Source organism: Chroicocephalus ridibundus, chromosome 2 (genome assembly GCF_963924245.1).
Source record: "Chroicocephalus ridibundus chromosome 2, bChrRid1.1, whole genome shotgun sequence".
NCBI lineage: Eukaryota > Metazoa > Chordata > Aves > Charadriiformes > Laridae > Chroicocephalus > Chroicocephalus ridibundus.
In genome coordinates, this window is record NC_086285.1 from 21,191,335 (window position 1) to 21,215,177 (window position 23,843).

At 39.5% G+C, this 23,843-nt stretch overlaps 1 protein-coding gene across 2 annotated transcripts in view; it reads left to right on the forward strand.

The window, feature by feature from the left end:
* Positions 1-23,843, forward strand: part of NEBL (nebulette) — a 271,880-nt gene that overhangs the window by 64,206 nt on the left and 183,831 nt on the right. For both annotated transcript variants that reach the window (XM_063324686.1, XM_063324687.1), the window contains exon 3: positions 20,689-20,773. In XM_063324686.1, coding sequence (XP_063180756.1) covers positions 20,689-20,773 — 85 coding nt within the window. The remainder of the gene's footprint in view (positions 1-20,688; positions 20,774-23,843) is intronic.

Consider the following 23,843-nt stretch of genomic DNA (forward strand, 5'->3'; position numbering starts at 1 on the left):
TAATCTATGTGAAATCTGTCTTTTAAAAACAGACAAAGCTCAAATTGAACTGATCAACTCAAATGAAAGGAAATGGAAAACATGAAACTGCTTTAACTCAAAACTTGTATCTAAGGCTAATATGTATTAAGTCACATTTGTCAAGAGTGTGCATCTCTGAGTTGCATCCATTAACTGGGTCCATGATTTCAGAATAACTGGAAAAATAAAAAGTAATTGGTGGAACTTAAGGTTACAACATTGACCAAAGATGGGAAATAATTTTGCATTTGCTGTTCTGGCTGCATATACAGGTTTTACATTAGAAAGTGGTGCTTTGTTTAAATTTCTGCTGCATGACTATTTTCTGTCTCGGCAGAGGTCAATAAATACAAAGTTATGAAAATTTCGTCTTTTAATTAAAAGAGGTCTGTGATCCACATTCAAAACAGTATAACTGAAGAAGTCTTTCAATTAAGTAGCTAATTGTTTTAACTGCTCACTGTCTTAATCTTTGAATTATTGCTTATTTCTAACATTTTGCCCTTTGGTGGCACCTTGGGTGTGTGTCACAGGGAATAAATAAGGTGCTGTGCAGATATCTGATGGTTTAGGCTGTCAGACTCTGGTACCACGAGGTCTTTCCTCAGGCAGTTATCTACAAAGGGGAAGTGAGAAGTCTTAACAGTCCTTCCCTTCTTTAAGCCAAGTTCAGCTGTTAGTGGGATGCAAAGCCGTGGGAAGCCACGCTGCGCTCCCACTGAAGTGTTTCTTGGAGCTATTCAGGACTGTGTTGCGGTCACATAGAGCACACAGTCCACTTTCATCTGCTGAGCCAGTTGTTCGCTTTCTTTCTGTTCCAGTGACAGCCCCTGCTGCTCATGTGCATCAGGACCAGCTGCTTCTTAGCCTGGGTCACCTTTGCTGCCTTCAAAGGCAATTGTGGCTTGAGTGCTTTTGGACTGGTGGGGATCTCAGTGGAGTATTTTGTAGTAGATGTATGTGCATGTGTATAGTGCAGCAGTGGTGTGAGTAAGGAATGTGCTATGAACAAGGACAGGGTAGGTTATTCAGAATCAGGGTAATGGTGATGTGGGAATACTTAGTTACAGTAGCCTGGAAAAACAGAAAAAATGGCCGTTACTTTACAGAGGACCTCGTAAATTTTTCCTGTATGCTCGGTCCCAGTTTTTATCAGCCCACCTCTGTGCACTGACAAGATTTCCACTGAGAGCTACCGAGCTGGCACATGAATGCATGAGTACTCTGTAGGACATTTACTGAACTTGTTTTTCATTACATAAAATCTGTTTTGTTCAACTTCACTCTGCCTACATGGATAAATTCTTACTGCTCACCTCATGAAGCCACAAGACAGCTGGGGTGTTCGCAGCTCCTAACTTCTGCACTTTGTGCTCAGCCTGGTTGTTGCATGCCCATCTTTGATGAAACTCAGGGAAAACCCTGCCGATGGCTACTGCACAGGCATGGTACGTTTCCTATTTTGATATATATTTCCTTTTCCAGTGTGCTGGGGTACAGTGTTAGCAGGTGCACTTACTCCACTTAGTTCAACAGGGAAGTAAGACTCAGATTTTACCAAAGGTCTACAGTTCTGCTGGGTGTGGACGCCATTGTTCACAACTTAAGAGCCACCCCAGTTCAAAGATATCTGTACAGAGCCTTACAAATGTGAATGGAAGCTACCATAGGGCTGTATGATAATTCAGACTGAAGGGACCTCAGGAGGTCCTGCTCAAAGTAGATTCAGCTGTGATCAATTAAGTTTTGAAAACATCATGGATGGAGCCTGTTTAACTTTGCATAGTCTTTTCTATTACTTGACTGACCTCATGGTGGAAGAGTTTCTTCTTATATCCAGTCTGAACCTCTCTTTTTCAATTTATGCACATTCTCTGTTGTGTTCCCACAAGGCACCACTGTGAAGAGCCTGGTTCTCTGTTCTTGATACTCCTTGCAGGAGTTCTTCAACTCCTTGCAAGTGTTGGAAGGTTGCTGTTAGGTCACTTCAAAACCATCTCTTCCCCAGGCTGAACAAGCCCTGTTCCGTTAGCCTGTTCTCACAGGGCAAGTGCTCAGCCACCTGACCATCTTGGTAGCCCTTGTTGCTCTCACTCCAGTTCATTGATCTTTCTGGTATTGGAAGCCCAGTGCTGGATGCAGTATTGTAGATGTGGTCTAATGAGTGCTAGACAGAAGGGGATAATCACTTCCCTCAGTCTGCTAGCTGTGTTCCTGTTAATACAGCCCCAGGCATCCTCCTGTGTAAGGAGAAGCTGCGTTGCCCCACGCAGGGTGTGAGCAGAGGGCTAAGGCTCTCTAACAACGCAAGGGTGTTTTAAACTGCAGCTTGAATTGTCATGCAAGTAGCAGGAGGCAGATGGCTGAGCCTTCTTCTCTAGTAGTGATCAGTATGCCACCGTGGTATGTCTCTTTCTGCCTCCATCTGTTGTCAGGCTGGTGGTGGAGTAACCTATGGTGGGACATATGCAAGGCTACCACTGTATGCAGCACCACATAGAGAAACTTGTACACATGCTTAGCTGTACTGATGTCCCTTTTTGCAAGAATTATTGTTGGAAACAGAACCTTTTTTCTGGCATGTCAGAGTCCTTGCTCATTTGTTGCTTCTTTCCCAACACTTTCAGCCAAGAAGCAATAGGCAGAGTTTTAAGGGTGGAGATTTGAGAAGAGGCCAATGACAGAAGAAAGGGACAAGAATTGAAAGGCACTGAGAGAGTTTGAGTTGTGTTTCCCTGGCGAGCTGCAGTGCTGGCCACTGGAAAGATTTTGCCTTGATCCCACTACTGGTTTTACTTTGATTGTGAGCATTTGCAGCTGTGTTTTCCTCGTTTACCTCACTTGGCAATTGTTGGCTTTGGGGAGAAAAAAAGCCTACATGATTTGTGTATGAGAGTCCTTGATAGCGGGAAATTTACCATCGAGGCATAACAGTGACAAGAAAGTAGAAACCATAACAAAATTCACTGTTTAAATGTTAAATTTACGTGTCTGTCTTTCTCATTTAGACTATTAATACAAAGGTAGGGTTTTGAACCCTATTTTCAGTTTCTATCCTGGCATCAGAGAACAAAGGTGGCAGCATCTCAGAAAGTCCAGGAGTTGTGAATTTGAGGGTAGGTACCTATAGCTGTCTCAGAAAAGCACATCATTATTATCATAATCCCTACCATTTTATCTGTTTATATGAGTAAATTGTGTAGTCTGATAGCTCTTAAGTGCATTGTATCATTATCATGCACATCAAATCAAACCATAAACATTTGTATAAGCAGTGGAAACTGTGAGAATGAGTCACTATTCTGTCCTTCAAATGAAGGTCTGGATTATTTGAGGTTTTCAAAAAATTGTAACGGACAATTAAATGGGGATTACACAGAAGGGAATTATTGATTCATTCTTAAATGTAAGTTAAGAAGAAAGAGGAATTTGTCTACCATTCCCATTGTCTACCATATGCCAGTCAATGAGGGTGAAAAAAGTAAAACGTTACCTTCCCTAGTTCTTGGAAAAGTTGGCCTCTAATGAAAAAAAAAAAAAAGGAAAAAAAGGATTAATTTGCAAATCTTGTTGTAAAGCATTTCAATGTTAATGATTTTCATTCTGTAAGGAAGATTAGTTTTATATAGAGATTTCTAATCCAAGTTTGTGGCTGTGTGTGCATGTTTATCTCAACTTTAGTATGGCTTTTGATAGTCTCTCATAACATCATCATAGAGAAGGTGATGAAGTATGGGCTAAATAAATGGACATTGAGGTGGACCAAAAATTGGCTGAATTGCCAGGCTCAAAGCATTGTGATCAGTGGCACAAAGTCCTGCTGGTGACCAGTCACTAGTGGTGTACCCCAAGAGTTGATACTGGGTCCAGTATTATTTAATGCTCTCATTAAGTATCTCGGTGATGGAACAGAGTGCACCCTGGGCAACTTTGCCGAAGACAGAAAACTGGGAAGAGTGGGCAGTACACTGGAGGGTTGTGCTGCCACCCAGAGGGATCTCGAAAGGCTGGAGAACTGGGATGACAGGAACCTCATGAAGTGCAATAAAGTGAAATGTCAGGTACTCCCCTGGGGGAGGAACAGCCTGTCAGCCATCAGCCTCCTGGGCTGTGCTATGAAGAGTATTGCCAGCAAGTCCAGGGAGGTGATCTTTTCCCTCTGCTCAGCCCACATCTGGAGTGCAGTACTAGAACGTACTGGAGTGAAGCAAAGGGCCACAAAGATGAATGCGAAGATGACTTTCCAGTGTGAGGGTGGCTGAACACAGGCACAGGTTGCCCAGAGTGGTTGCGGTGTGTTGGTGTGTCCGTCCTTGGAGATATTCAGAAGAGGACTGGGCACACTCCCAAGCGACCTGTTTTAGTTGGCTGTGCTTTGACAATTTTTAGAGGTCCTGTCCACCCTCAACTTTTCTGTGGTTCTGTGATTTAGAAACACAGAGTCAAGAAGGTTTAGGAAAGCCACAGGGAAGAACTTGTGCTGTTAAAATGTTGGAGCAGAAGTTGTTCTTAAAGTTTCTTCCTGGAGAACAGAGAGGATGGGGGTCCAGTGGTACAACAACTGTAGCTCGGACTCCTTTGCTTCATCTGTAGTAGCAAATTAAAGATTGGTATGAAACTCAGTTAACTACACTGTTAAATTGCTAAAATGGTGCCAGGCACATTTGCTTTAGCCTGTGCTAGTTACTCTCTCACAGGCAGGTCCTAGGTATGGCTTTGTCCATGGCCAAGCCAACTTCTGCTCTGCCCAGGCAGTTTGGATGTGGTGACCTTGCTTTGGACAGTAGGGAAGTTAAGCGGTATTGATGTGGGCTGCTCCATGCCAGTTCGCCTCAGTACCAGAGAGGCTTTTTAATTTACTAGCACAGATGTAGGCTTAAAGTCTGGGTGCCTGGATCCATAGCTGGCAACCAGAAGAAATGTATCTTCTGCCAAACCTCTAGCTCCCATCCTCATGAATCAGCTGTATTTTCAGGGCAGGACCTCATCAGTCTTTTATGACTGATAGGGAACCAGGACAATAGGCACTTTGTCTGAGCCAGAAGCCCCTGGAGACAGTGCTCCAAGTGTCAACTTCATTTATAAAAAATGGAGGAACCTTAAAAGACCTGAGAAGACATTAAAAGACATATTAAAAGACTTGAACAAAAAAAAAAGAGCTTAAAAACATAAAAGTATTTGCATGGGAAACTTAAATATATATATTTTAAATTCTGAACAGCAGCAATAGCAATGCTCCATTGTTCCATTTTATTTCTTATAGAGCAGAAATTCTGTTTTTTGAACAGCTGTGCTGACAGTATTCCCTCTACCTATTCTTCACAGTCTATCCAGCTTCCCATCAAAATAGAACATTTAGTCTTTCACTGGTGAGCAATGCACAACCTGTATGTTTTTAATAACTTGGATGAAGCCAGGTAATTCATCATGTCCTGGAGTTTTTTTTCAAAGACATCTTTTTATTCTGCAAAAATTATGTCTCCTGAAAATTGTTTTTTTTTCCAGGTACTTGTTCTGGATTCCTTTTACCATTTGTATTTGAGTGAAACTATGGATGTTCATCAAGTATGGAGTGTGGACAGCTGTTATCCAGATATTTTAGTTTTCATTTGGATAACATAGTTAGTGAACTTGGGCTATGGTGTGCAGAGGTTTTCCCTTGGCTTTTCTTGGACGCTGCTCTGCTCCAGAGATGCCTCAAGCTTTCTTGAGTGCGATCTTCCTCACCTTGATTTGAGTAGAAGTGATGGTGCTAAACACCTTGGAAATCTTCATCCGTGGGTTTGAAAATGCTAACAGACCTCCATCAGCCAAAGCCTCACGTGTACTGGTGCAGGAGGACAGATAGCATGGCAGAACTGAACTCTTCTGCAGACTTCAGCAATGTGTTTTAAGTTTTAAATGTGCTCTAAGTTTTTGCAGTTTTAAGCAGATGCTTAAGAGATGCTATAAGCACTTGGAAATGCGTTAGTTTGAATGCTGAAACTGTTTTTATTTTGTGTATTGGTTCTTGTGTTAGAAGTTATTTGTGGAAGGAACTCTATGCTGCTGTCTGGTAGTAGACTTCTTTCAGTGTAAACATCCATATGAAGCCCCCAGGAATAATCTCGATACAAGTAAGGAAGTATGATTATATATCCAAGAGACATTTGCAGCACAGTTCAGTTTTGGCAGAAGGCATATGGCTCTTTAAGCTTTAAAATATTGTTTTATTTTCTGAAATATACAGAAAATACAGAGTTTCTGGAATCTAAAAATTTTTTTAATGTAAATTACAACAGTTCCATAGAGGAAGCCATGTGCTTTACCAGTGACTCGATGCGAGTTGGCTGGCACTCAGGTGATTTTAGTCACTGAACTGCTTCAGAGGTTTCAGGCTTCTTCCTTACTAAGTTGCAAGAAATTAGTGGAAATTTTTTGTGTTTCTATGAACAGACAGGGTTGGCTGTCTCACTGTGTGCAAAGATTATCAGTATGTCTGTAGGGGGAAAAAAAAAATAATCTATCTCCCAGTAAAAAAGTTAGTGATTCTGTGGAAACAGAATTCAAGTTGCATATAGATAATGAAATAATTTTCGGGATGGCTTTTTCCTTCATTTTTATAAAATAAGTATTTTTTTCCTTTTTAAAAATAGTTTTATTAGTAATAATCTGTATGTAACTGGAATAATATTTGGAGAGAAGGTCACTAGCACTCTAGTGAAAATGCGGAACAAAATATCTTTTTGTCAAAAAACCCCCCAAACTTCAGTACAGCAGGTACAAATAGTTTGCTTTGCATTTCTTTATCTCTTACTCAAAGACTCATTCAGTTTTATTCCGAATGGATTCAGTTGCCCTCTGAGGGCACTGTCCATAGAGGATGTAGTTGATGGGTGTGTGGGAATGTAGTAAGAGGTGTAGAAGGGTCTCAGATAGTGACATCTGACAGATTTGTGGCCTGCAGCATTTAGGAATAAGGAGGAGAATTAGGAGATATTTTACTTTCTTTTTTTCATGATTATGAATACCCTCCCAGGTCTTCTGCGTTTGCGTGGTGTAAATGCTGTTTTAATGGCTAAGCCGTGTGATTTGAAGCACAAGCTTTCCCTTTCATCTTACGCATATCATGTCTTTTCACAATCAGTTCAGGGACTTCCTTTCTTTGCCATCTATCCCATAATTCACCTTTTTGCACCTGACCTAACAGCATGGCATTGCATCTGCTCTTACAGGCTGAATTTTTATGTAGCTCATGGAAATTAGTTTTTCTTCTGCATTTTGTTGTAGTTAAAATACTTGGTTTATGCTTTGGAAAGCTCATCTTTGTAAATTAGCTTAGGAATAGTCTGAATTCCTCTTACATGCTATCCAAGTAACATGGTTTTGTTTGTGACTATTTTCTATCTGAAAAGGTTTGTTGGTTAGGATATTGGCAGCCCTTCAGTAGCTGCTGTCCTGTTTCCAAGGAGGGAGATGGAAAAGGTTTCTTTGCCTTTTGACCTGAAGTTGTTGAGAGAAGCAGATCAACAGTGAGGTCTTCAGGAGTGAAAAGCCCAGATGTCATCAAGTTCTGCTTGTTTGAGTAACTTTCTCTGTGGAAGCTTGAGGAAGTGACCTCGGATGACATCCAGTGCAGTTGCTTTGGTCTCTGAAAGAATATTTGGTAGAATTTAGGGTCTGTGTCCAACAAAATGAGGAGAAAGTCCATGCTCTATCAGTTACCTAAAGCACATTAATTTGCCTGAGTCTTTGTTGAAAATACTAAGAGCTGTGACACCAACCCCTATACTTTAATAGGAAGATACATGGTGGTATAGTTTTGGGCAAGGAGAAAAAGAGAGAAAGCAAAGAGGGGAGAATATAGCCTTCATAGCAATACTGGTGGAGCGTTTAATTAGCAATGGCAACTGCACCTGATTCTACTTAAAATAATTAGCTGTCCATGAGGAGCAGAGAGCATAATGTATGCATAAATCCTGGAGGTGTTTGCAGGGTATTAGTGCAAATATGTTACCTGGTTGTTGCTTTTTCACGATAAATAAAAAAAAATTTTAAAAACCCTGTAGTTCAGTCTGATTACGTAGGCTTTAGAATCTGGCACTTAAAGGTGGGATCTTCTGTGAGGTACGACATCCAGCACCACAACTGTTGGTCATCGTGAGGGGCCTATGAAGTGTTAACATGCAACTATATTAAATTAATTTAACAATACATTGACTTTTGCCAAGGATTTACATTAAAAATTACAGTGTTTGCTTTTACATTCTCTTAACTTTTCAGTGGAACAGGCCAAACCTTTCTTTTACCTTTTCAGTAGAACAGGCTTTACTGAGAGCATTCTTCATTTGCAGGCAAAAGATGAATGTGTAATCCAGTAATTTTGTGTAGGTAAATGTTCTATAATATGAAATCTTATATGCTATACTAGCAGAAACTATCTCTTATAAAATGCTTGCATGGTATAACATTTTTTTTCTTATTCTATTAATACTAATTTTGTACAAGTGCATACATTAAAGGAGAGTTAATAAAACTGTACAGATGACAGCTGCTTAAAGTTTAAGTATGTGAACAAGCAACTAGTAAAATTTAGAAATATTAGAAATATTGTATTTAACGTAAAAATACAAATCCATGCTTTATCAAGATATTTATTTGCAGTATTAACTGATTTGAAACTTGTACCGTAATAAAAAAACCTGGAAACCCTTCCAAAGAGGAAATAATTTCTAAATAAATAAAATGTAAAAACGGTAGTAATAACAGGTCAAGTTCTTTATTTTTGAGGCTGAAAAAAAAGGAAATACTGAATATTTTTTGTATCAACCATGAGTTTGTCTATACTATTACTTGCCAACCCTATTAGAAATGTAAAAGCAGAATGGTGTCTCTGCCCTACTAATTTTGTCATTTTCCACTTGGCAAAAAGCTAGCTTTTCCTTTTTTTTTTCCTCTAGCACACATGTAAACATAACTCTGTTTAATTTACTTTTTTTTGCTGCTAGCTTGGAACTGCTGATGTTGGCACAGTTTTATAGGACAAATGCTTAACGCTGCAATTACAGTTAAAGAGGCAGCAATATTAAGACACTGGAGACAAGTTGTTTCCATCTCCCTTCTGCTCTCCTCCCCCAATTTTTTAATAGTGTCCAAATTACTTAAGTTACAATATCTGATGTCTACTACCATAGTTAGTTGCAGAAACAGTCTCTCTAAAGGGAGTAGTGCATAATGTAGATGGCTAAGCTCTCCAGGATGACACCTGTAGCTCCTGAGGAGGTCAGTCAGTTCTGTCTCGAGCTTAGTGGACTGAGCAGACTTGACAGATGTCTTTTGGCTTTTAGGGGTCTTAGATTTCCCACCCTCTTGATAGCCATCTAAATAGTATTTTTTGTGAGGTCAAAAACCCCTCTGATGTCTTTCTAGTACTTATTTCTCTTATGTCTTCCAGGTGGCTTATTAGTATCCCCTTAGTCCTATTTGCCATGTCTTTGAATGATAACTTTGGAATTCAGAAGCACCAATGAATTGTCTAATATAGCTTATAGGTTTGCAAAAGAAACAAAGAAAAGCAGAAAGATTAAAAAGCCAGTAAGCTTACACAGAAGAGTTAAGAAGTAGAAAACATGGAAGCTGGGAGCCAGAAATAAAATACAGTCCGTATTCAGTTTCCCAGGTTTTGGGCTTTTAACTAGTTTTCTTTCCTCAGTTTTAAGAGTTCAACAGCTGCACTCCAATTTCATTACAACTGCGATCTACTGATATATGGCCTAACAGTTTTTCAATGAATGAATGAGAGTTCCATTTCTTACAGAATCACAGAATGATAGGGTTGAAAGGGACCTCCGGAGATCATCTAGTCCGACCCCCCTGCCAGAGCAGGGTCACCCAGAGCAGGTTGCACAGGAACGCGTCCAGGCGGGTTTTGAATGTCTCCAGAGACAGAGACTCCACCACCTCTCTGGGCAGCAAATATTATTTCAGTCAATACTTTCTTGGAAGATAAGGACTTAATACAAGCAGTAAGCAGTAGATAATCAGTCTTTCTGGATCTCTGCTGTTATTGTAACAAATTTTTGACATTAAAAATTTTAGAATGAAAGTTCTGTTGTATTTCTTGCATTTGAAAAGCTGTCAGAGAAATAAAGGCATTATTAGGACTGATTCAAGTTTTACTTCTCTTTTGCTTGTAGATGCACTTTGTATCAGAAAGCCTTAAGTTTAAATGTCCATTTAGATGTTCCATTGAAATCCCCATACTGAGTGCTTCTGATTGCCTAGGAGCTTTTGAAAGTGCCTGATCTGTTCTTAAGTATGTGTTTATAAGATGTGGTTACTGGCAAGATTTTCTCAGCATGACTAAGTGAACAGCTGAAACTGGAGTGTTTCTTGAGTACAGTGTTTTGATTTTGTCTTAAATGCCAACCATTGGTGTGCTGCAGAGAACATTAATAACATTAATAACAATGCATAGAAAAAAATAATAATTCAGGGGTGAAACCATTTTCTTTATGTGTATCAGTTGCATGGGACTCTTAATTCCAGGCAGGAATGCAAAGACCCTTGGATATTCAGCCGAGGGTTGTTCAGCCTGGAGAAGAGAAGGCTCCGGGGAGACCGTATTGCGGCCTTCCAGTATCTGAAGGGGACCTACAAGAAAGCTGGAGAGGGACTTTTTACAAGGGCATGTAGTGATAGGACCAAAGGGTAATGGCTTCAAACTGGAAGAGGGTAGATTTAGGTTAGGTATCAGGAAGAAATTTTTCACTATGAGGTTGGTGTGACACCGGAACAGGTTGCCCAGGAAGCTGTGGATGCCCCATCCCTGGAAGTGTTCAAAGCCAGGCTGGATGGGGCCCTGAGTAACCTCATCTAGTGGGAGGTGTCCCTGCCTATGGCAGGGGAGTTGGAACTAGATGATCTTTAAGGACCCTCCCAACTTAAACCATTCTATGATTCATGAAATAGCTTTAATTTCTGCTAATAGAAGGAGTTTAGACAATGTTACCCAACTGGCTATGTGCTTCAGTGCAGAGAAGATGAGAGTTAGGTGTAGAGCCTGTAACTGAGCTTGATTTCTGATTTGCAGTCACATAGGGCTATACAAAATTCTACACCATCTGGGTTGTGGTGTTTACTGTCCCTACAATTTTTCTTTATAAATATGTTATTGCAGTACTGTATTTTTTCTCCAATATTCATATGATGGATGTAGTTTTTATCTTATGCCATTTCTTTGTTATGCCATGATATTTAATGTGGATAAATCTTTTGAAATCCTTTTGATTAACGTTCAAGGGAGGTCACTTTAGCATATCTTAAATTGCTGCCTGGGGGGGCCTTTCCTGTCTTCATCAGTCATGAGAAACCTTGAATTGCTATACAGGCACAGAAGGAGTTGTTTGTTGTAAGTGTGGCAGGCTGAGGTATAATGCTGCTCTGATGTAATGACGACCTTCTACTAAAAGTACCTTACTGTGTATGAAGGATAGGAAGAGGCTAGATGTACTATTGGAACGTCGGGGAAATAATGTTGGTTAAGCTAGTTGTAAAGACACAGTTTAATGTAACATGTTGTACCTTTTGGTAATGAAATGATTAAATAAATTACCTATATAGTCTTTGACACATTTCATTGAATACCAATAGATTTTATTACCTGGGGAAGGCTTACATAAATGATTTAAGTATACATACCTGTGATTAGAAATCAGATCATGAAATGACAGTATTTGGAAGAAAAGAATCTACAAAACTTTCGACTGTAAACCTGTCAAGATTTGGTAGTCTTGATATGTAAGACGGGAACCCCTGGAGTTAGTCATGTACAGAAATACTGACTTGTGGTAAGCAGAGAAAGCATTTACATGAGTAATTTTTTTGGCATAAAAGTTCTTATTACTTGAAAATATTCCAGAACTTGGGGGGGTGGGGGGGGGTGGAGGGGAAAGGGAGGGAGGGAGAAACACATTTATCGTATTATAAGTAAGAGCAGAATTTAGAAACTACTTGCATAACTCAGTGTCATGCTGCTTAAGATACTGATCCATTGCTGGTAGAATAAGAGGAAAATTTTAGGAAATTTGCAAGAAAATTTACCACTGCAGTATGTATGAATTATACCCCAGAGGTCTGATAAATATCTATATCTGTAGCACCTCAGGACTATGCTGAAGTAGGCAGACCAAGCATTTAGATCTGTGCAAAACATACTGCTTTTATGGTGTACCTCTCTGTGCTCTTGCTGACATTCTGTAAAGAGGATAGCAAGACGTTGAAGGGATAAAAAATAATAGGCCATAGCAACTATGGGTCATACTATGTGTGGTTTTTCAGATCTGCTGCTGTAAACCAGCAAATGAAGTTAGTGAGAAACTCAGCTTCAGTCTGTGTTTTTTGCTGCTCATATTCATGGACTTTTGTCTCATGGATATTTTCAAAGAAATAATAGCAATCACACCATCTGAAAGAAAAAAATTTGGAAACATTGAGGCATCAGCCTTTTGTTGTGCTACTGGTGATCGCTTCGAAATATATAACAAAGTTTTCTTTAACACCTGTGGTGTTTTCTGTGTCTATACAAGTAATGTATAGACCCAGGTGAGCTCTGGGTGAAGCCTAGCAGTCCTGGGAGCAGTCTAGCAGTGGCGAATGGTAAAATGCGAGTGTGTCTTCTCCCTTCTTGACTGATTTCCTGTGCTCTTCAACGGATTTTGCTGTTGCAGTCAGATTTTTGTTTATTGTTTTGTTTTGCCACAGTTGCTTCCACCTTCCAAGTCTCCTTGAACTTCTTGTGCATCTTTTGTGTATCTTCCTTCAGCAGTGGCTCTCACTTTTTGATCTGTTGTCAATACCAATTTGTGTGCTGCCGATGGCTTCCTGCACAGCTCTGGGCTAGCCTGTAGTTCTCAGTGTGTGCTGATTCATTTTCTATCCCCAAGCTTTGGCATCCCATAGATGAGGAATAGGAAAATTGTAGAAATGGTGAGTGCCTGGCTCCACTGAAAATCCTGGCATTTCTACTTTTGACATCTGTGGAGCTTGGATTTTACTCTTTTTGATCTTTTTGCTAAATCCAGATGCCTCTTGGCTGAGATCTGTATTATAACACTTCTTCTTATTATATAGAATCATAGAATGTGTTGGGTTGGAAGGGACCTTTAAAGGTCATCTAGTCCAACCCCCCTGCAGTAAGCAGGGACATCTTTAACTAGATCAGGTTGCTCAGAGCCTCGTCAAGCCTGGCCTTCAATGTCTCCAGGGATGGGGACTCCACCACCTCTCTGGGCAACCTGTTCCAGTGTTTCACCACCCTCATTGTAAAGAACTTCTTCCTAATGTCCAATCTAAACCTACCCTGCTCTAGTTTAAAACTATCACCCCTTGTCCTATCGCTACATGCCCTTGCAAACAGCCCCTCCCCATATTTCTTGTAGGTCCCCTTCAGATACTGGAAGGCCACTATAAGGTCTCACCGGAGCCTTCTCTTCTCCAGGCTGAACAACCCCAACTCCCTCAGCCTGTCCTTAGAGAAGGAGGTGCTCCAGCCCTTGGATCATCTTCGTGGCCCTTCTCTGGTCCTGCTCCAACAGGTCCATGTCCGTTTTGTGCTGAGTTCCTTCTGTGGTATTTTTTCAAATCTTTAAAATGAAAGGGTTTTGACCTGAATTCCTCAAGAAGCAAGACTCACCCATCTCCTTAACAATGTATTTTTCTATGTATAATAAATATGAAATTGCACCAGAGGTTTAAAAGAAAAATGTAAGAAATGGGAAAAATATGACTATCACCTAAGAGCTGCAGGATTTTTTTCATTCTTGAAACAATTTTGTGTAGGAAGCAGGAAGACAGCAATCCTCAGTGCTTAGAGCATGTGCCCAGCTGCCTGCATGACATGGTGCTGGTGGTGGCCTGGTGGCACTTGTCCTGCTGTTGTCACTGACCCTGCTCAGAGCAGTTCTCAGGGCAACTGGTTGAAATCAAAATCTCAGTATGGGAGCACTGCAAATTCAGACAACACATTTATCTGCTGACCAATATCTGAAAATCTATTTGGAATAGGTTTCGTGGTCATCTTAGTTTTTTAAGTACAAAGTAATTTAATGTTGTTACGTCTACGCTTTTTTCCTAGAACTTAGCCAACACTGGCCACTTGAGTAATGGTAATGCTTTTGGATATAGGCTGTGAAAATGTTGGAAATCTACAAGACTTTACTTCTTTTTCAAAATAAATTGGCTTTTTAAATTCTCAAATAAGCTACTGTAGGTTACAGATCTATCTAGACCTCTTTTCCACAGCTGCCTCTTCTGCCAGTGATTATAAGATTACTATGTAGTCCACTTCTCTGTGATTTCAGGTGTTCTTCATCATATGACACACATTTGAAGAGCTAACCACTCTACTATTTCGATGCAGTAGAATTTCTGTATGGAATTTCAGATGGAATCAAATGAAAGTTGATATTAGCATTGGCTACTCGATTTTTACACTGTTTTCTCTGAAATGTTAACATCATTTTCTGCCGTCTTATTTTTCAGTAAATGGCTCATTTTGTCAGCCTCTAGCAGAGGTCACTAAGGCACTAACCTGCATCTTGGGGCCAGATACAGTTGGAATTTTTAATGTGGTCCCTAACATTAGCTTTTGTAGGGAGCCCAGATATGGGTCTCTGTAGGCAGGTATCAAGTGCAAGTCAGGTAGCACAATGATGTGCATATGCATATTGTATTGTGCATATTGTATGATAGTAACATTTTTTTTCACGTTATCTTACTGTTTGCTAAATCTCCTTCAAACCAATACAAACTCATTTCTCTAGGGGGGTTTTTCTTATAAGCAGGAACTTGTATTTAGCGAGCACATCAGAGCAACTTTCTCTTAAACTTCAAATGAGAAGTACAGATACACAAATTAAATATCTGAAAAAGTAAGTCCCTTGAACAACAGAAGACAAAGACGGAAAAATATTTTCCAAAGCAAACTAATTGCAGCCAGAGTAGCTATTCTTCATGCAGTGGGGTAGTAGCCAAAGAGAATGCCACCTTCAGAATCATTTGTAGAGAATTGTAAAATCTTCCTTGTGCACTTCGTTGCCTGAGCTCTGCTGTATCGAAGCTGTGTTATGCACTTGTTTACATTATTCTTCCACCAGATGCCTTTATAGTCACATGCGAATAAATGATCTTGCACAGAAAGTTCAAAACAAAAGAAAACCCAGAGAAATCCCTCCTGGAGCTTCAGAGCAGAAAGCACAACTGAGCAAGAATTTCAAAGCAAAAAGTCAGCTGTGGGCAAGGTTTCCCTCCTGCTGCTTCTTTCTCTGCTGTCATGCATTTTGCACGTCTTTCTGTGCATGGCACGGTTTCAGGATAAGGAGTGGAATGCAGTCCCATGCCTCTTCAAACCTGAGGGTAAGTTGCCACTTCAAGCACTCCCCGGCTGAGTACAACTTAATACCTTGTCACCTTTTCCCTGGGTAAATTATTTCATCTCATGTCTTTTACATGAGAGTTAATTGGAGATCGCCTGTGTTTCTCCTCTGTGGTTTTGTGCTGGTTGTGGATGTGGGCTCAGATCACAATTAACAGATTGGGCCCTTGCAGGGGGTCGGTCTCTCCTCCCAAGTAATAGGCGATAGGACAAGAGGAAATGGCCTCAAGTTGCACCAGAGGAGGTTTAGACTGTATATTACGAAAAATTTTTCCACTGAAAGGGTTTTTAAGCATTGGAACAGGCTGCTCAGGGACGTGGTCGAGGCACCATCCCTGGAGGTATTTAAAAGGCGGGTAGACATAGTGCTTAGAGATAGGGTTTAGTGATGGTTTTTGTCAGAGTTAGGTTGATGGTTGGACTAGATGATCTGAAAGGTTCCTTCCAACCTAGACAACTCAGTGATTTTATGGAGCTTCCCTGTCTGTCCATCAGTTGTTGCGAGCTTGGGTTGCATCCAAACTGCTACATCATTATCCACTATTTAATTTCAATTTGAAACTTTTGCGTGCACGATACTGAAGTGCTAGTTAAAAAGCATAACTTTTATAGTTTTTCATAATTCTTGTAAGATTGGTTTCATTTTATTTTGTTACTTTTCAGTTTTTTTTTCTTTCCACTCTGTATTACTGCAACTGAAAAGAAGTATATTTCCCACCCCCCTTATCTTTTAGAGTTTGCTTTAATTAGAACAGTTATTACAAACAAAAATTGGGAGAGGACAGATGTAGTGTAACATGACAGCACTGATGGTAACTGGTATTATGGAAAGATGTGTTGGAGCTGATACTCTGCTTGGGAGAATAATTTTGTTTTGTGTAGTTTGCGGCTGTTCTTTGGTTAAAAGATATCACAGATTGTATGTTGCAGGCAATTTACTGAGTAGGTGTTCTAGGGAAGTGATAACCCAGCAGAAATCTAGCAATTCTGACTAGGGTTATAATTCTGTAACTGTGAACAGTTAATGTTACGGTTAGAAAATACACACACATGCACACAAATCTCCTAGTTACATTGTAAATGTTGGATAAGTCAGAATAAGGTATGAGCAACTCAGTTTTAGTACATGCTCGAATTTATCTTAGGTTTTGAATCTGACCCTTTTTTCAAAAGAGGGAAAGCTGAGTCTTCATCCCACTATCTCTCAGAACTTATTATTCCTTTTGTTGGTTTGAAAGCGTGGAAAAGCTGATGAAAACCTTACAGCTAAACAAGTATTGGGGAAAATTTCTGTGTTCAGTCATTGGACAGGCTAGGAAACTTTCAGGTACTTTCCTGAATTCTTGAATGTTTTACTGATATTGTTTCCAAGTATCAATGGTGAAGGAGTTTCCTTATAAGGAGGCAGAGATTGAGTTGTGGTTTGATTTATTAATCAAGCTGAGCAGCTGAAGCAGGCAATACAGTAGCCCACAGCTGAGACACCATACTGTGTATCCTGATTTGTTCTGGAACTTCTTGTATAGGTCTTTATACAGGATTAATCCTAATAGCATTAGCGTGGTAAGACATATTGCTAAGTAGACTTAGACTACTAACAAAGACTTAAAACAAACAAAAAAAAATCCTTTGGACATTGCTATTAAATAGCTGACATGACATCAACCTCTTTAACCAATTCCCGGCTTTTTCTCAGACATCATCTTGGACAAAAGGGAAACTGAGCAACGGATTACCAGGGACCATGATAACACTGTCAGCCTTTTGAATTATAGGCTGTTGCCATCCAGTTACTCATCCTCATTCAGAACATTGTAATGAAACTAACTCTTAAACTGAGAGTTAAAAAGCACATTTGATCATTTTAAAGCCTGTGTTTACGAGCCTTCTATTTCAGTCAAAAGTATCCAGCAGTACAATGCATCTCAGATAGTTTTTGGATAATTTACTAATTTAAATACTGATATTTTTAATGATCCTGAAGGCATAGTATCAGTAAAACAAATGTGAATGCTAAAGATAGGATTTAAATTTAACATTAGTCTTTTTAATGGTTCTGAGGCAAGAATTTCCATAAATTAGAAGGGATATATCTAAACCTGTGTCTTTCTGGTTTGATATACTGTGTAGGTGGTTTCATAAATCATCTGCAGTTAAAATGACAACCCATAGTAGAATGGTCTGCTAATTTAATTTTGCTAAATGATTCTTTTTTTAAATCACTGTAATACGTTGCGATAAATGGTTAATATGATCAGTTTAAAGGCCAATTTAAATTTCAGCAGGTTTTTTCACTTCTGTCATGTGTATTGTTTACTTCCATGGTCGAGTGCAAGTACTTTTCATTGATATAATCAGTTTACGTAGTAATTTCAAGCATAATAAAGCACTGCTTGTTCAAGGCTAAGCATACCTTTTTTTTTTTACTTGAAGTTTGGAGCTACTGCTTCTAAAATAAGTGATGATCTTAGATACAGTGGTTCTTAAGTGGTTTGCTCTTACTGTTGAAATACCTGTGAACTTCTGAATACTAAATGTGGAAGAAACCATTTCTTTTGCAAGTGATGAGAAGTAAAAGCTGGTGTATGATAGGGACATGTATATACGTTCCTATGCTTCAAATTTGGAAGCCTGGGTTTGCAGAGATGTTCTCTGCTGCTGTTGCTAACAGGGTCCCCGAGGATTGTGGCTGTGACACCTGCCTCAGTGCTGTCCGCACGTTTCACAAGGGGACTAGGCCAAAACTCCCATCTGAAAGGGATGAGTACAGGTGATCACTGAGATCATAGTGCTGGGGTCATGGTATGTGACCACAACAGAAAGCAGTGCTATGAAAGTTGGTGGGAATGCTTTTGAAAAATGATGTCATGCATATGTTGAATGTCAATTGCCTGTGTGGCAGTTGAATTTTTTGGGGCAGGTATTCTGTCATCCACGTGAATTATCCATAGATATCTGAATGGCTGCTATTTTTTTAAGGTGTGCATTTTGCACTGTTCATTGCTACAATCTTCCTTGGATATCAGCAAGCCCTGGCTGTGAGGTGGCTTGTTGCCTTCTCCAGCTGTCTATTGCTGCTTTCCAAACAGGGCTTATGACCCTCCTTGTGGGCCAGTCTGGCATTTGTTTTTCTCCTCTATACGTAAGAAGGAAGGATGAGACAGAAGAGGTGAAATAAAGAAAAGAAAAAAAAAAAAAAAGAAAAAAGCAGCCCTTCTGGAAGTATCTTCTCTGTCCCAAGGTATTACACTGTGCTGATACCATCTGCTTCACACAACAGCCAGTTGGAGTTGATGTCCTCTAAGCAAAACCTATTTCTATCTCCCTGTGTGTTGCTGGGTCTTTGGCTAAGCCATTTGGCTGTGTGGCAACGTCTGGCTCTAAGGGGGGTGGTGGTGAAAAGGGAGGAAGACAGGCAGCAGCATATGCAGCACTCCCAGTGGTTTCTCTGGCCAAAGCCACAGTTTAGGTGGGACTAGGAGGACTTGGCTGTAACTACAAAAGAATAGGCTGGAGGGTGTCATGCCTAGAAATTTTGCTTTCTAGTTTTTGGTGACGTGAGCTATCCGAGACAAGTGGCTAACGTAATGGGTGGGAATGTATTTCACCATAAGCTTTTAAGCTTACATTGGCATTATTCGTCCGTCTGCCAGTATCCAACCTGGGCTGGCTCTTACATTTCTGTCAGGAAAAACTTCCTTCCATCAAAGTGTTGCATCTTTACTCTTTCTGTGCAGTTATTAGTCTGAAATCCCCAGGTTGTCCTGTATTTCTCCTGTTTCCCTGTGTAGTGACGCCATAAATGAGGGGATGTTCCACAGCCTCTTGATGCCTCAGTCTATGGTATAGAAGTTCTGGCAATGCAAGATGTCTGATGGGGGGCATCAGGCCTGTAGCAGAGACTGGGCTTTACGAAATTCAAGCACCATTTCTCGTCAAGTATTGCTGTTGTATTTCTGAACAGGAAACGCTCAGCTTTTGGCTAAAGGCCAAAATCCTTCTTAATTTTTCACGGTTGTTTTACTGAAACCATGTACTTCATGGAAACAAAACTTGTAAGCGGAAAATAAAACTTTCTAACAAAATACAATTTTGAATGAAAATATGTACCATCTTTACAAGGTACAGAAATTTTATGATGGAGCTACAGTGACTGAACTGGTTGCTGAAAGAACACATTAGAGGTAGTCTGGAGTTTGAACATGGCAATGTTTAATACTGCATGTCTTCAGATGCTTACTTCCTGCTTACTCCCTCTGTAGAAATTATGCTGCAAATGTTACTGCGTCTAAAATGCTGTGCCTGTCGTCTTGTACCTCTGAAACGTTAAGAGTCACAAATGGGGGAGCTGGCAGACATGGGAAGCTGTGAGTGGTAACTGAAGGCAGGAGTGCCTCACGTGGTTGTAAAGTGAATATTTTGGTTTGAGACTGAAGATGCTGGAAAGTAACTAGAATCAGTTTCCTCTTAGCGTTGCTGGCTCATAATAATATACCTATTTTGGGATAGGCTATTTAATTTTGTTATTTCCCACTTTTTGTGGTCGGTCTTTTTTTTTTTTGGCTGTAAATTTGCAGGATAAATCCATTAAAATGAATAAATCATGGTTCTGTAAATAAGTAGGATTTTACTATTAAAATTGTTTATCGAATGCCAAAGCAAATAGTAGGAACATACTGTAAAGGTGTAAGATTTCAAATGGAGAGAGAGATGCCCGATAGATTGCACTTCTGAGACACTACGACCTTTGGTACTGGATATTACAGCACTGTATTGACACATTGACCATTAAAGCATTTGACCTTTCTGTACCCAGAATGTACCTGCCTTGATCCTTCTGGTTTCTGCACTAGTGGATTTAAGACCCTATGGTACTCCAGCTGTACTCACTGATGTAACTTCAGTTTCTGTAAAACACTTCTATTTTAAGGCCTTTTAGTTTAGTCTTTTTTCAGCACATGATTACACCAAGACAATGCAATTAAACATAATTTTGTTCACTCTGTTGAAAACAAATTTTGGCTGGTCAGTCTCTGCAGTCCATGGGCAGGACAAATGGGTGGGATTTAGACTCATTACAGGAACCTCTTCATGTTGTTTCTGCAAGGCGTGATGGACACAATATTTTTAGAGTAAATACTTCTAACAGAAACCCAAAAAAGAGTTCTGTACGCTGTAGGAAAGAGTGCTGGGATGCATTTGACTTTCTAGCATGTGTAAATGTTTACCGTTCGGCTTTGTGCTTATTCTTCTAGACATTACCCAAAGCAGTCCTTCACTACAGTGGCCGACACACCAGAAAATCTTCGCCTGAAGCAACAAAGTGAATTGCAAAGTCAGGTAAATCAAACAATTCTTTTGGTTCATTAATATTAGACTGTCAATCCACTTCTCTATAGTTTTTCTAAGGAGTATTAGTATTTCTTTGTACTAATACATTGTAGCACTTAGTTAACTGTAATAAATATTTTTAGGTTGGTATAACGCTGCGAAAGGAGGGGTTTTATTTCTGATCTCACTTATACTAGTTACCATACTGTGTTACATACTAGTTTACCGTACTAGTTATATACATGCAAGTCCATTGACATCACTGAAATCCTTCATTTTCAACCGTATATGAAGTATCTAGGTAGTTTTTAATGTTTGAAACGTTATAGCTCAACCCAGAGGGTTCATTTGCATTAGACAGACTGTCATTGTTAGCTTGCATCAAATTTAGTCATAAAATAGCTGTGTGATTAGCAAACAATTAATTTGCCATTAGCAAATATTTAGAAGCCTTTAATACTTGTCAACATTGAACCGACTGAATGATCAGTTTATGGATCTGTTATGTCCTCTGTGAACTCATATATGGAGCAGTCTGTAAGCCAGTTGGGGTAAATATGTTATCAGTCAAAACTTATTTGGGTTAATAAGAAAAATATTGAAATTAAAACATAAAAAGAAAAGGGGAGGAAAAAAAAAAAAGAAAATAGCAATGAAGACTTATGTGACCCAAACATGATGTTTGTTTTGTATTGTTACTTGGTAGTCTATAATATACAGTTCTTATTCATATAAATTTCTTAATATCTGGACAACCCTCTAAGCCTCTCTGATCCCTTATAACCCTTATAACTTTCCTATTGTTTGATTTATGCAACACTGGAAATTGGCCTGACTCTGTGAGACAATTGATAATATTTGATTGAACTTTATTTTGTGAAAGTTTTTTTTTTTTTTTTTACTATTGTTGTAGTGTGGATTTAATTGTAATCTCATTATAAATTGATAATTATTGTTGTCAATTAATGTAGTAAAAAAAATGGAAAACAGACAGTAGGCAACGAACTTTCTTGTTTGGGAACTTCTCTGTTGGTTAATGGGTGAAATCAAAGGAGGGCTAAAGAGAAACGCTAGCACAGATATTTAGCATGGTATAAATTTTTCAAAATTCTTTACATTTTGCCATTACAGTTATTGATTATAAAAGTTAGAGAAATTCTTTCATGCTGAAATTGTGACATCTGGAAAGAGGAGAGTTTGTGGAATGTACATCTCCACTTCAGTGGTTTTTAGAGTGGAGTTTCTTCATTTTCTTATAGTTCAGTGGTTCTGTGTACCATAGTTACCGTTCTTTCACAAAATTAAGAGGAACTTGTAAACTATACTTTTTACAGGTCTGTTTATAAGAATATAAACTTTGAGCCCCCTATTTTTTTAGTGTCTTGATGGAAAATGTTGGGATTGAGGAGAACAATAAAATTTTACTCCTCTTTCTGTTAGTTTTTCACTGGATTGTCTTGTGTATCTGCGCATGCAGCCATGCACACGTGGATATGTACAAATCTCAGGCCAAAACTTAAAACAATCAGGTGTATGCTTTGCCCATGGCTACCTCTGTCTGCTTATCCCCAGGGTATCAGTTACACCAGGGGTGAGTTTGCCCACTGTGACTTTATAAGGATTCAGCTACACAAGCCTAATTTGGTCACAGCTCTCCGGTGATGGTCAGAGTGGAAGAGAAGCCAGCTGACTTCCTCATGGCTACGTCACCTGCCTCGGGAGGCTGTGGTGAAAAAAGCTGAGACAGAGATTTCAAACCTTATACCCACAATTTTGTACCTTTACTCTCATGTGAATTGTGAACCTTAATTGAAAAGGCCCTCAGGGAAGCCTCCAAAGCCATATTAGTTGCGGCAGGGGAAGTTTAGATTAGATATTAGGAAGAACTACTTTACTGAAAGAGTGGTCAGGCACAGGAACAGCCTGCCCAGGGAGGTGGTTGAGTCACCATCCCTAGAGGTATTTAAGAAACGTCTAGATTTGGCACGTCAGGGCATGCTCTAGTGACAGAGATTGTAGGGTTTGGGTTTTTTTTTTTGTGTGTGTATGGTTGGACTCGATGATCTCAAAGGTCCTTTCCAATCATGAAGATTCTATGATTCTATGATTTAAAATACTGGCAAAAGACACGTTCTAATGGGACTGGTTTTCTGTAGGCAGGTAGGCTTTAACTAGAGAACTTGTTTGAAGTTGGTTAAGAAAAGTATGAATGGGACGAATCCTGTTTGGGCGTTTAGAGAGGGCAACTCTCCTGTATGAAGTCCAGACAGATTAGAATCTCATTTAGGAAACTTACCTTGTTTTAAAGCAGTCTACTTTCTCCGTGGTTATTTTGATAATACTTCTGAGGGACTAGGGGCTGTTGAGAACTGTCCGGGAGGTGTAGAGGTCAACTGGTAGGCATCAGTCTGAGTTAAGACTAACATATTAAGGACTGAAATAATTTCTGTTTTTAAGACTGTGTGCTGTCCCAATACATGATGGGCTTGGTACATCTTCAGTTTAGCTCACATGTTCCAAACGTGCCTGGATCAATTGTCTGTCTTGGCTAAATATTGAATAATCCAAGGACTGTGGTCTATTTCTGGAGTACGTAAGAGAAATTGCTTTCCCTAACCTATTTGAAACATGCTGACGTGGCACTTTGGAATTGTAAGGAAACTTGTTCTGGCGTTGTTTTCTATTTGTAAACAGAGGACTTAGTATTGTAGGACTGGGTAAGCAATATCAACCAGAAACTTGGAGCTTGCTTATATATAAACTTGCTGCAACTGTTCACAATGCACTGGCATAAAACATTAGCTAAGGATCTACTCAGAACTTTGAACAAATTAAGGGTTTCTCTTCATTTCCATGTGCCTATTTTCAAGGTTATTAGGCAGTAAAAGGCTTGCAGTTGATGCAAATATAATTCTAAATTGTAAGGGCACAAATTTACCTACTTTGAAGAAAGTCCATAATATTTCTGATCATCATTTGCTTCCTTGATGTTGATTCACATCAAGACTGTGTGAAGTAGTCTGGTCTGTAAACTGTTTTAATGCTGAAATAAAGATTCCAGGGACTTTTCATAATCCAA